This window comes from Copadichromis virginalis, linkage group LG4 (genome assembly GCF_057382275.1).
Source record: "Copadichromis virginalis isolate Kocher_CV1m ecotype Utaka linkage group LG4, C_Virginalis_male_GT1.1, whole genome shotgun sequence".
Lineage (NCBI taxonomy): Eukaryota > Metazoa > Chordata > Actinopteri > Cichliformes > Cichlidae > Copadichromis > Copadichromis virginalis.
The window spans coordinates 23,989,708-24,002,780 of record NC_140621.1 but is presented as its reverse complement, the minus strand read 5'-3'; the positions used below and the strand labels follow the sequence as shown (position 1 = coordinate 24,002,780).

The 13,073-nt window shown below is 37.6% G+C and overlaps 1 pseudogene and 1 gene segment (V, D, J or C); both read left to right on the top strand.

Moving 5' to 3' along the window:
* Positions 1–3,307: 3,307 nt before the first annotated feature.
* LOC146711497 (immunoglobulin lambda variable 3-21-like) lies at positions 3,308–3,779 on the top strand. The segment is given in 2 exon segments: positions 3,308–3,347; positions 3,442–3,779. Coding segments are annotated over 2 exon segments (378 nt in total).
* Positions 3,780–5,502: 1,723 nt separating this feature from the next.
* Positions 5,503–8,877, top strand: LOC146711496 (immunoglobulin lambda-1 light chain-like; annotated as a pseudogene). The gene is made up of 4 exons (XR_014920293.1): positions 5,503–5,572; positions 5,669–5,987; positions 7,644–7,693; positions 8,382–8,877. The product of XR_014920293.1 is annotated as an immunoglobulin lambda-1 light chain-like (transcript).
* Positions 8,878–13,073: the final 4,196 nt, after the last annotated feature.

The window sequence follows — 13,073 nt, the reverse complement described above, 5'->3', positions numbered from 1 at the left end:
TGGGCAGAGATGGGCAAGTAACGAGTAAAGTAAGGGATTACTATTGCAAAAACGGTAATTAGATTACCGTTACTTTCCCGTAGGAACGCTGCGTTACTGCGTTACTAAAACCGTGATTTTTTTGCGAGAATGTCTCATGACAGTGACGTAAGCAAGTGCGACGTTCATGACAACAGCTGTGTGCAGATCAACAGTGGATAATATATCAGTGCGGGAGAGGGTATGAGCGTGCAGCGTTTAAAGCGTGGAAGTACTGACGTTATTTTAAGTTTGATTCCATAAAAAGTGACAAAAACATTAGCGTCAGTTGTGCGTGGGAAGAAAACTTCTTTTTACAGCGAAAAAACCCCTAAACTTCCAAGCAAGCACCGAGTAGCTACGACGTAATGGGAAACTCACAGAGAAACTCGCGGATTCCTCAACTGACCGCTGCGGCACACCTGCACCAGGGTAAACCTCCGCCTACCGCACTCCTGCTTTACAGGTGAAAATAGACCGCTAGTCTTTGACTTTATTTATTTTCTGCTGTGTTTTACTTGCATCTATTTGAAAGAGTGAGTGTAAACACGAAAAAAAATATTTTATTTTATGTGCTGGAATGTGCAGAAAATAGGTTTAAATGTTAAACAAATTTCTTCCAGTCAGAGAATGTTGCATATAATTTAATTTTTGCTTGATGCATAAAGTTAAAAGATTAAAACTAATAAAACAAGTTAAAAAAAAGAGACTTTTCCATTTGATTACATTTTGTATGATGGATTATGTAGAAAAAGTAGAATTGGGCTGAAAGATCTATCGCTTTATCACCTATTCAGGTTGTAAATCGTGTTTTTAAAAAGTAACTAAGTAACTAAGTAATTAATTACTTTTGAAAATAAGTAATCAGTAATTAGTTATTGATCACTTTTTTCAAGTAACTTGACCAACACTGGTCGTGCACCAGTAGGAACTCAGAATCCACTGGACCAGAGACACACACTCCTCCACCGTACTGGAGGAGCTGGAGTCCATGTTTTTCTTCATTCTACCAGCTAAGACACTGACCATAACCAAATACAAAACCAGTGAAGAAACACTCAGAAAAAGTAAAAGGGGAAAATGCCAGTGACTCCCACGTGTAAAATCATTTGTTTTGATTGTTCTTTCACCATTGCCTGTGTTGTGCACCTGTTGTTGATTGCATTAAGACTAAAGCAGCTGAAATTGATTAACAATCTAACAAACCTCTGCTACTTGACTGATCAGACCAGAAATTTAACATACTTGATGCGATACTCTTAAAAAGTGTTTCTTTAATTTTTTTGGAACACCATATATTTCCTGTGCTTCCCTTTCACTGGATGTTCTTAATGGTTTTTCATAGTTTGGAACTTTTAAGCTGAAAACTTAATGTTTCTACAAATAATGCTAATATCATTACTGTCATTTTCTAGACTTTTAGACTTTTATGGCATTTATAGCTGTTGAACACTGTGTATTTTCTGGCTGCAGCCTCTGTGCTCCTGTGCTGATTAACAACCCCCTCTGCTACTTAACTGCAGCTGGGGCTGATCAGCTAATGAGGCTCTCCCTCTATCAGGAGGTGACTCGGACTGGAGGAGAGAGCTGTACTGGGAGAAAAAGCTGCAAAAGCAGTCTGATCAAGTTAGTGTGAAAGTATTCACTAACGTAACGTTTAGTGAGGTAAATATACAAGAACCTCAGTGATAGGTTTGTAGCTTGTACCTATCCGCTGGAACGTTGAAGACAATATAGTTACACTGCAAAGCAAGACACAAGCAGGCTGGTTTTACTCATGCATGAGGGAAAGCTGGCTGGAGCCGAGTGTCGTTCCACCACTTGACCTCCGTCAGACTCTCAGCCAGGCTCCCCATAGCACTCCTTTTATTGTGGTTACATGAATATGCATAGGGTCATTAACATATGACATCTTACATAGGTATACATGTGAACAAAGAATACTGTGTGTGTGTGTGTGTGTGTGGTGTCCAGATGTGACCCTGTGAAGACTCCCCAAAGCTGGTGCCAGGAGTCTAGCGGTCCATCTGAACAAAAGGCTCTTATACTTAAACAGATATACGTGTGCTTGCTATACCATAAATCAACAAGAAAAGAGAAACTCTCCTAGGGAGTATGTGATTTATACCAAGGACACTCTAGAAGAACGGATGCACTCCCTAACACACAGAGCTGTTACTTTAGGATGAAATATCCTTTCAATCCACCAATGATTATATACACTTCTAAGCATATATGAGTAAATATTTCTAAGCATAAATGACAATCAACAATACAAATCTAACACTCAGCATCATTAAAAATATCTAACAGTGTTCTCTAGATGGTGATGAATTCAAATTTAGCAAATTTTAGATCTTGGCGTATTTTTTGAATAAAACACAAGTTTAAGTAAAATATAACCAACTATAATCCTGTCTCATTTTAGATGTGGAGAAAGTAACCATTATAAAATTCAAAACTGTTAGGGGGTCCGAAAGAGACTCAGGCGCAGGCCAGGGTTTCCCTTTAAGCGAAGAACAGTGCGTTTATTCACAGTGAACACAATCACCAAGTGGCTATGTACAATGTGCAGGGGAAACGGGTCCGGGTCGCCAGGGTCCGTGGGAAACAGGGTTAGGGGAAAAGGTGTTCCACACTTTCCGTACAAAAGCTCCTCCTCAGTCACTCCTCTCAGAATCCGGTTCCAAAAACGATCTAAACACAAAAGGTCGGGTTAGCGGGATAATAACAAAGGGCTTTCAAGATACAGGTTGGCAGATACACAAGTTTGACTGACGCTGATAGTTCAACGATCCAGCGAAGACTAGTGCAGACTCGCCATCTAAGTAGTGCAGTAATCAGCTGGGATCAGCGGCCGGTGTGGTGATGAGCAGGTGTGTGGGCCAGCAGCGGGAGCCCGCAGTGAGCATCGCCGTGGCGAGAGAGAGAGAGAGTGAGAGAGAGAGAGAGGGCGAGAGAGCAAACAAACCACAAACATATTGCCCAATAGAGGATTGACCAGCAGGGCACAGGGACCATGACAAAAACAACAATCAAACGAACAAACAATAAATAAATGAACAAAGGGGAAAAAAGAAGAAAAAAACAAGACATTACCAACATCAGTGTTCATGAAAATAATGTTAATAATACAGCTTAGAGAAAGGGGGGGGGATCCAGTGCTGCTCCTCCTGTCAGTCTCTCTGAGTTTCAGTGACATATTTAATGGTTGACACCTCCTCTCCTCTACAGAAGGAGTCAAATCTCTTTCCAAATTACAAATCCATTCTCAACACACAGTGACAACATGCTGGTGACTCTCTGTGCTCTCATCACTGCTCTAACATGTAAAGAGTCTAAAAGATACTGAAGAAAAGACCTCATGTTACATTTAAATGTCAGTGTGTTTCTCTTGACTCCATGTCTTCTTCTTGTTTGCAGGTGTGAGTGGTGTGACGGTGCTGACACAGAAACCTCCTGTTTTATCAGTGAGGAAAGGAGAGACAGCCACTATGGACTGTAACCTGGGGACTGTTGATAACTATCCTGCTTATTGGTATAAACAGATTCCAGGAGGAGTTCCTCAGCATGTAGTGAGGTTTTATCATGGCCGGAGTTCTCCAACCTATGGCTCTGGGTTCTCCTCTCCAAAATTCACATCCACTCATCAGTCAACAACAGATTATCGTTTGATCATCAAAAATGTGGAGGAGGGAGACTCTGCAGTCTATTACTGTAAGACATGGGATGACTCTGCTAGCAGTGGGGTATCACAGTGATTTACTCTGTGACAAAAACCTCCTCACAGATACTTCTGCTTTTTGGTATCCTAATAAGACTCCTCCAACAACTCACTGAAACCCCACCACCTTCAAATACTGTGTTATTTGTTTTGTTTTTTTATTTTAATATTAATCAGGAAAATCATGAAAAAAGCCAAGAGGGGACTATTCAGTCAAAACTACTCAAATAATGATATACAAAACAGGAGACCAATACTGTATGCTGTTATCTATAAGTAATATAATAGACATCAGACTCAATTCGTTTCTTTGGGGGGGGTTTTTGTATTGTCTCAAGGCCAAGGAAAATGTCCAACAGATGTATTTTTTGCAAGCTGATCGTTACAGCTTTTGCCATAATGGTCCACTTGATTGTCACAGTTTGTTCGATATTTATTATTTATGTATTGATTTCTTTTTTTAATTTTAAGTTCTTACAATCTAAATGGACAGAACCTGGGGATAGGAAAGACGAAGAAAAGAGAAGTTGGGAAGAGGCTCAAGAGAAGGAGAGGTAAAGAAAAACAGAGAGACAGAGAGAAAAGACACTAAAAATCTGTTTGATCACCTGCTGGGGAAAAAAAACAAGCAAAAAGAGAACAACACAGTATGGAAACCCACAGCAACAATCAACATAAGCATAAGTAACAGTAAATAATAAATACTGAATGTTACTGAGCAGCACACAAGACCGATATGTTTAGAGGCAGCAGTCACCCAAGAAATGTGAGTACTTTTTTGTACACACCTGTGTGCAAACAGGTATTCACCACCAGCATTGTGCACCAGGATTAGAAGAGTTACATCCTGAGTGTTAGTAACAGTGGTGCTCAGTTTCATCAGTTTGCAATAATATGTGTCACAGTGATAATCAGATTGTTTAACTCTCAAGATGTAGATGAGAGAAACTATAATAAAATGTCTGTATCACAGTGATCTGTATTTGAACTCTTTGTTCAGCTGTTCAATATTCATTAATGACGTAACCTTTTATAAAATGTTCTCCTAACCCTAACAACTCCGGTTTCATGTGATGTTACACAAAAGGTTGTGCATTTTGTTTGTTGACTAATTATAACAATTAATTGTAACAGTTAGTGGGGTTCTGCTCTGTTTTTGTCCAAATATAAAAACTGGTAATGATTAAAGCATCAATAATAAATCTTAAGAACATAGAAACCAACTTATAATAACTTATAATAATAAAATATAATATAGATGAGAGAAACTGGTATTTGAACTATATCAAAATGTTTGTATCAATGTGATCTGTATTTGAACTCTTTGTTCAGTTGTTCAATATTCATTAATGATGTAATATTTTATAAAATGTTCTCCTAACCCGAACCACAATGCAGGTTATGCATTTTGTTTGTTGACTAATTATAACAGTTAGTGGGGTTCTGCTCTGTTTTTGTCTAAATATAAATATAAAAACTGGTAATGGTTAAAGCATCAATAATAAAACTGAAGGACATAGTTATTTATGATACTTATGATAATAAAATATAACACCACAATTTTTAGGGGAGAGGAGGGAGACATCACTATCACCAACAATTATTAATACAAAAGCAGAATTACCCTCTAGTTAAGTTACCCCAAACATCACAAACTATCCAGGTTTAGCTCCTCCTCCTGTCAGTCTCTCTGAGTTTCAGTGTCATATTTAATGGTTCACACCTCCTCTCCTCCTACAGAAGCAGTTCTATTGCTTTCCAAGTTCCAAGTCTCAACACACAGTGACAACATGCTGGTGACTCTCTGTGCTCTCATCACTGCTCTAACATGTATGGAACCTCATTTACACTTCAGATCAGTAGTTATTTGTAGGATTCATATGTGCTTGTGTTTCTCTTGACTCCATGTCTTATTGCTGTTTACAGGTGTGAGCGGTGTGACGGTGCTGACACAGAAACCTCCTGTTTTATCAGTGAGGAAAGGAGAGACAGCCACCATGGACTGTAACCTGGGGACTGTTGATAGCTATGTCTATTGGTACAAACAGATTCCAGGAGGAGTTCCTCAGTTTGTGCTGTATTTTTATCATAGCTATAGTCTTCCAAGTTATGGCTCTGGGTTCTCCTCTCCAAAATTCACATCCACTCATCAGTCAACAACAGATTATCGTTTGATCATCAGCAATGTGGAGGAGGGAGACTCTGCAGTCTATTACTGTCAGACATGGGACAGCTCTGTTAGTGAATACACATCACAGTGATTTACACTGTGACAAAAACCTCCTCACTGATACTTCTGCTTTTTGATGCTATTTTTTTCCACATGCTGACAAAAGACCCATTCAGCAAACTCAGTGTAAACCCACCACCTTCAAATAGTGTGTTTTTATTGTTATTTTTTTATTTTTTATTTTAATGTTCATCAATGAAAACCCACCAACTTTAGAGAGTGTTTTTAAGAAACACGGAATTACTCTTTTTGATGCATTTAAGCAATCATCACTGATATATAAAATGAGTATATAAAATATCAAGGACCACCAATTGTACACAATGATGTGCACGTTTTTAAATAACAGCAATTTGATAAATGATTGTCTAAAATTCTGATAACTGTAACATTCCAGCTGCAGTAAATCACATTAATCAACCTAAATAGATACTGTTAAAGTTCAAAAATGTTTCAAGTGAAAATGCAGCAAAATAAAATTTATCTGGTGCTTGCTTCTCACTACAATTCTTTTCACAACTCAACTGAATAGTTAAGGATGTTTACACCTCACACTGACAACATGCTGGGGACTGTCTGCTCTCTCATCACTTCTCTAAAATGTAAGTCGTTCTTCTCATCTGTTTCATAGCCCATGTTTTTGGAGAAAGACATTTCACTCATGTTCTTTCTGTGTTTGTTGGCACATGTTAATGCAGCGGAAGTGTTTATCCAGATACCTGCTGTCCACAAGGTTTCTCCAGGTCAAGAAGTTGTTCTCAGGTGCAACGTGGTTGAATTATGTTAGATGGTCTAAAAAAGAAGGAGGGGTTCCTCAGTTTTGTCATTCTGGCAGCTCACTTGGCGTTGGAATAGGTTCTCTGTCCCCAGAGGTGGGAAGTAACCAAATAGAAATACTTACTTACTGTACTTAAGTACAAAGTTTTCAACTAGCTGTTCTCAACTGCAACATTGAGAGAGATGATAGGAATTTTGTTAGCTGGTATAAACAAGTTCTGTATGTTCCAAGATTTCTCCATTCTGACAGTTCAAAAGCTTTGAAACAAGATTCTCCTCAGAAAGATTCAACTCTACGTCCTCATCATCATCTTATTAAACATTGGATTGCTCATTTTTTAAATTCTTTTTTTTTTTAACCTTTAACCTGCTCAAATACAACATTAAAAAGGCTAAAAGCTTTTATTTCAGCTGGTACAAAAAGGTTCCTGGTTCTTCTCCTCAGTTCTGAGATTTCATCATTCTCACAGCTCACCTGCCTTTTCAGCAGGATTCTCCTCAGACAGATTAATATCTAAATCCTGACCAAATACTGATTTCAAGTCTATTATCAATCACGCAGAGACAGGAGACTCTGCAGTGAGTTCCTGTTAGACATTGGAAGACTCTTCCAATAAAGCTGGTTCATAGTGAAGCAGACTGTGGCCAAAATCTTATTGAGAGGCAGTACAGCTCTGATTAATGCTGGCCAATAACGAGGACTTTATTAAATCTTGCACAAAACAAGTGACATAAAAGAAAAAACATGACTACACAGAGAGACACAGTTATAAAATACAAACAGATTGATGAAGGGAATGAGATGTTGACAGTGAAAGTTAGTCTCTACAGGATGTTTCAGTTCCTCTCCCCTCATCAGTGACAGTCAGGAGGTTTTTGTACAGCCATGTATACAAACTGAATCACTGTGGTATTCGGACAAGGCACCAAGCTGATTGTGACAAGTAAGTGCTTTTTAAATGATCATAAAACAAGAGAGATTTTGCACAAATCTGCTGGTGACTACTTAGTTCAATATGTTTCTTGTGCTGCATCATTTTTTATGATTTTGTACAATCTTAAATAGTTTCAGGTTGTCTCCATATACAGGAGACATGAATGACATGTTTAAAAATGTGAAATGGGGTCAAACCAGTTCTATAAAAAAGGATGTGAAATATGTTGTTTTCCCGTTCTTATTGCTTTTAATTTATGTTTAGGTTGGCATTTCAAAAACATACAAAGGCCCGTTTTCTCTTTCTCCAATAGCTTTTAACAGTGTTACTAAAGTTCAAAATTTGAAGTGATTAGAACCTGGCTGTACACTTTACTTTGACATGAAAGAAAATTACCCACATTAGCTGACATGTTATGCAGAAACCTGTAGAATTAAATGAAAGACATATTACATGGAAAGTTAAACAGTAACTAATCATATTTTATTTGGTAAAAAAAAGAAATTCAAACAATATGTTGGATCCATATATTTTGGTATTGTACATTAGTTTTGTTTTCTTCTAACTTCACGACAAATGTTATGTTTATTCCATATTGACTCTTCTTGATTACTTCTGGTTATGACTTCATTTCCAATTTCCTTCTTTCTTTTATTTATCTTTTTTTGTTTTGTGAATGTTCTTCATGTATTTTCAGGCTCCAGCCTCTCTCCTCCTGTCCTGACAGTCTTCCCTCCATCCAGTGCTGAGCTCCAGTCCGACACAGCTTCTCTGGTCTGTCTGTCCAGTCAGTCTGTGCCTTTTGCAGATGTGAGCTGGTTTTCTGGTGGGAGTCCAGTGAGCAGTGGGATCTCTACCAGCACTGCTGTTCAGAGACCAGACCAGACTTACCAAATCAGCAGCTCTCTGACCATCCAGACGTCAGACTGGAACATGGATAAGGTTTATACATGTAAAGTGTCTTTGGGCTCACAGACTTCAGAGAAAACCATCAAGAAGTCAGAATGTCCCACTGAATAGTCGAGGACCAGAATGTGCATTTAAAATCTGCTTCTTTACTGCTTGTGCTGTTTGCTCATTACAGTCTTTACGTGTTAGAAATCAGAATAAAGCAACAGGTTTAAGTCATGTATTCATTTGCTGGTTTTCAACAAGTATTTTCAGGAATGTTGCATTAAATAATAAAAGCATTGATTAAGAAATGTGTTTTCTTGTCAGTAAATAAGAAATTGTGTCACTGTGTTGTGGTAACATAAATTTAAAATGATTAAAATGAACTCTTAAATTTTGGAGAGGGGTACATATAGGAAAAAAAAAGCACTCATAAGCACACCATTTTTTAAATGTCTTCTTCCCATAGTTAAAACATTAGTGTATTCTGATATACAGACTGTGTAATATTTGAACACTAGAGAGCATCATTTAACAATACTTCCTGAGTAACAGAGAGGGCAAGTGTCACTGGTTTAAAATGTTGGTTGTAAACTTGCAAATGAATCTTCACACTCAGTTAATGAAGCATCACATCTCCTCCTCCCTCTCTTCCTGTCCAGGATACATCTGCAGGTCTCGGTATCTTTTATAACTTCATGCAAATGAAGTTGTGTCAACTCTCTGTAACATTAGATGAGACTTTCCTGGACTATAAAATGTGATTTGTATTATTATATTTTCAGGCTGCATTTCACTATAATTTGGTAAATTAAAGGCAGTTTACCTCTTTGGTTTGGTCTATGAACTTCTCATAACAAAATAAACTAAATTGAGTCCAGCTCTGTAACTAATCTTCACTGCAGCTCTACTCTCAACTCTACTCCTCTACAATTCACTTGGTCTTCAGGAAGTTCCTGTATGCTCTCTTCTCATGAGTATTGTCTTGCATCAGTAGGAACCTGGAATCCACTGGACCAGAGACACACACTCCTCCGCCGTACTGGAGGATTTGGAGTCCAGGTTTTTCTTCATGCTACCAGCTATGACACTGACCATAGCCAAATACAAAACTAGTAAAGAAACACTCAGAAAAAGTAAAAGGGGAAAATGCCAGTGACTCCCACGTGTAAAATCATTTGTTTTGATTGTTCTTTCACCATTGCCCGTGTTGTGCACCTGTTGTTGATTGCATTAAGACTAAAGCAGCTGAAATTGATTAACAATCTAACAAACCTCTGCTACTTGACTGATCAGACCAGAAGTTTAACTGACTTGATGCGATACTCACACTGGATGTTCTTAATGGTTTTTCATAGTTTGGAACTTTTAAGCTGAAAACTTAATGTTGCTGCAAATAATGCTAATATCATTACTGTCATTTTGTAGAATTTTCTAGTCACTAACGTAACGTTTAGTGAGGTAAATATACAAGAACCTCAGCATCATTAAAAATATCTAACAGTGTTCTCTAGACAGTGATGAATTTAAATTTAGCAAAATTCACATCAAGGCTTATTTTTTTGAATAAAGCACAAGTTTAAATATAAAATATACTATATACTATAATCCTGTCTCATTTTAGATGTAGCGATAGTAACCATTATAAAATTCAAAACAACAATCAAATAAACAAACAAACAAAAAAGAAATAAATAAAGGGAAAAATAAGAAGAAAACAACAAGACATTACCAACATCAGTGTTTATGAAAATAATGTTAATGATACAGTTTAGAGAAAGGGGGGGGGAATCCAGTGCTCCTCCTCCTGTCAGTCTCTCTGAGTTTCAGTGACATATTTAATGGTTCACACGTCCTCTCCTCTACAGAAGGAGTCAAATCTCTTTTCCATTCCCAAAGCACAGTGACAACATGCTGGTGACTCTCTGTGCTCTCATCACTGCTCTAACATGTAAAGAGTCTAAAATATACTGAAGAATAGACCTCATGTTACATTTAAATGTCAGTGTATTTCTCTTGACTCCATGTCTTCTTGTTGTTTGCAGGTGTGAGTGGTGTGACGGTGCTGACACAGAAACCTCCTGTTTTATCAGTGAGGAAAGGAGAGACAGCCACCATGGACTGTAACCTGGGGACTGTTACTAATGCTGCTGCCTGGCATAAACAGATTCCAGGAGGAAGTCCTCAGTTTGTGGTGTCCTTTTATCATGGCTGGAGTTCTCCAACCTATGGCTCTGGGTTCTCCTCTCCAAAATTCACATCCACTCATCAGTCAACAACAGATTATCGTTTGATTATCAAGAATGTGGAGGAGGGAGACTCTGCAGTCTATTACTGTCAGACATGGGACGGCTCTGCTAACAGTGGGGTATCACAGTGATTTACACTGTGACAAAAACCTCCTCACAGATACTTCTGCTTTTTTATGCTCTTTGGCATCCTGATAAAAGACACCTTCAACAAACACACTGAAACCCCACCACCTTCAAATACTGTGTTATTTGTCTTGTTTTTTTAATTTTAATATTAATCATGAAAATCATGAAAAAAAGCCAAGAGGGGACTATTCAGTCAAAACTACTTAAATAATCATATACAAAACAGGAGACCAAAACTGTATGCTGTTATCTATAAGTAATATAACTTTAATAGACATCAGACTCAACTGATGAAATGGACAGAACCAGGGGATAGGAAAGACAAAGAAAACAGAAGTTGGGAAGAGGCTCAAGAGAAGGAGAGGTAAAGAAAAACAGAGAGACAGAGAGAAAAGACACTAAAAATATGTTTGATCACCTGCTGGGGAAAAAAAAAACAAGCAAAAAGAGAACAACATAGTATGGAACCCACAGCAACAACCAACATAAGCATAAATAACAGTAAACAATAAATAATGAATGTTACTGAGCAGCACACAAGACCGACAAATCACAATATGTTTAGAGGCAGCAGCCAATCAATGGTGTATGTCTGTGAGTACCTTTTTGTACTCACCTGTGTGCAAACAGGTATTCACCACCAGCATTGTGCACCAGGATTAGAAGAGTTACATCCTGAGTGTTAGTAACAGTGGTGCTCAGTTTCATCAGTTTGCAATAATATGTGTCACAGTGATAATCAGATTGTTTAACTCTCAAGATGTAGATGAGAGAAACTATAATAAAATGTCTGTATCACAGTGATCTGTATTTGAAGTCTTTGTTCAGTTGTTCAATATTCATTAATGACGTATTTCAGATTAGTAGTTATTTGTTGGATTCATAAATGTTTGTGTTTCTCTTGACTCCATGTCTTATTGTTGTTTGCAGGTGTGAGTGGTGTGACGGTGCTGACACAGAAACCTCCTGTTTTATCAGTGAGGAAAGGAGAGACAGCCACCATGGACTGTAACCTGGGGACTATTGATAACACTGTCTTTTGGTATAAACAGATTCCAGGAGGAGTTCCTCAGTATGTACTGAAGTTTTCTCATAGATATAGTTCTCCAAGCTATGGTTCTGGGTTCTCCTCTCCAAAATTCACATCCACTCATCAGTCAACATCAGATTATCGTTTGATTATCAAAAATGTGGAGGAGGGAGACTCTGCAGTCTATTACTGTAAGACATTTGACAGCTCTAACTCTGCTGTATCACAGTGATTTACACTGTGACAAAAACCTCCTCACTGATACTTCTGCTTTTTAATGCTCATTTTTTTCACATGCTGACAAAAGACCCATTCAGATGAGAGTGTTCTTCTCATCTGTTTCATAGCCCATCTTTTTGGAGAAAGACATTTCACACATGTTCTTTATGTGTTTGTTGGCAGATGCTAATGCAGTGTTAGTGTTTATTCAGATACCTGCTGTCCACTCTAGGTAAAGAAGGTGTTCTCAGCTGCAACACAGAGAAATGGTTGAATTATGTTAGATGGTCTAAACATTAGTTTCTTTTTTTAAATTCATATAGCACATTTAATTACAACAGCAATTGACGAAAGTGCTGTATAAAAATACAAAATAACTAGTACCAAACACCAAATAAATATCAAATAACTCTCTTACTGTATTAAAAGCCAATGAATACAAAAGTGTTTTAAGATGAGATTTTAAAAGATTGACAGTAGGAGCCTGTCTGATGTGTAAGGGTAGATCAGGGGTAGGCAACTCCAGGCCTCGAGGGCCGGTGTCCTGCAGGTTTTAGATATCATTTGATTCGAGTAGTGATGGTAAATTTGATTCTTTTTACTGAATCGAGTTTTAATGAGTCACTCACCAAAGTGAATCGGCTTTTTTGAGTCATTTGATTCACTGAGTCAGTTGACCAGAGAGTGCAAAAAATATACATTTTCACTCAAACTTAATTTGTTTCTCTTTTCATGTAAATCCCACTGCTAAGATGAACGATTCTAAAAAAAAAAAAAAAAAAAAAAAACTATTTTATAGAGCAAAAAAGACCAAAAACATTTCTAAAATTAAGCAATTTCCTATCAAAATTGCTTAATAAACATTTATTTT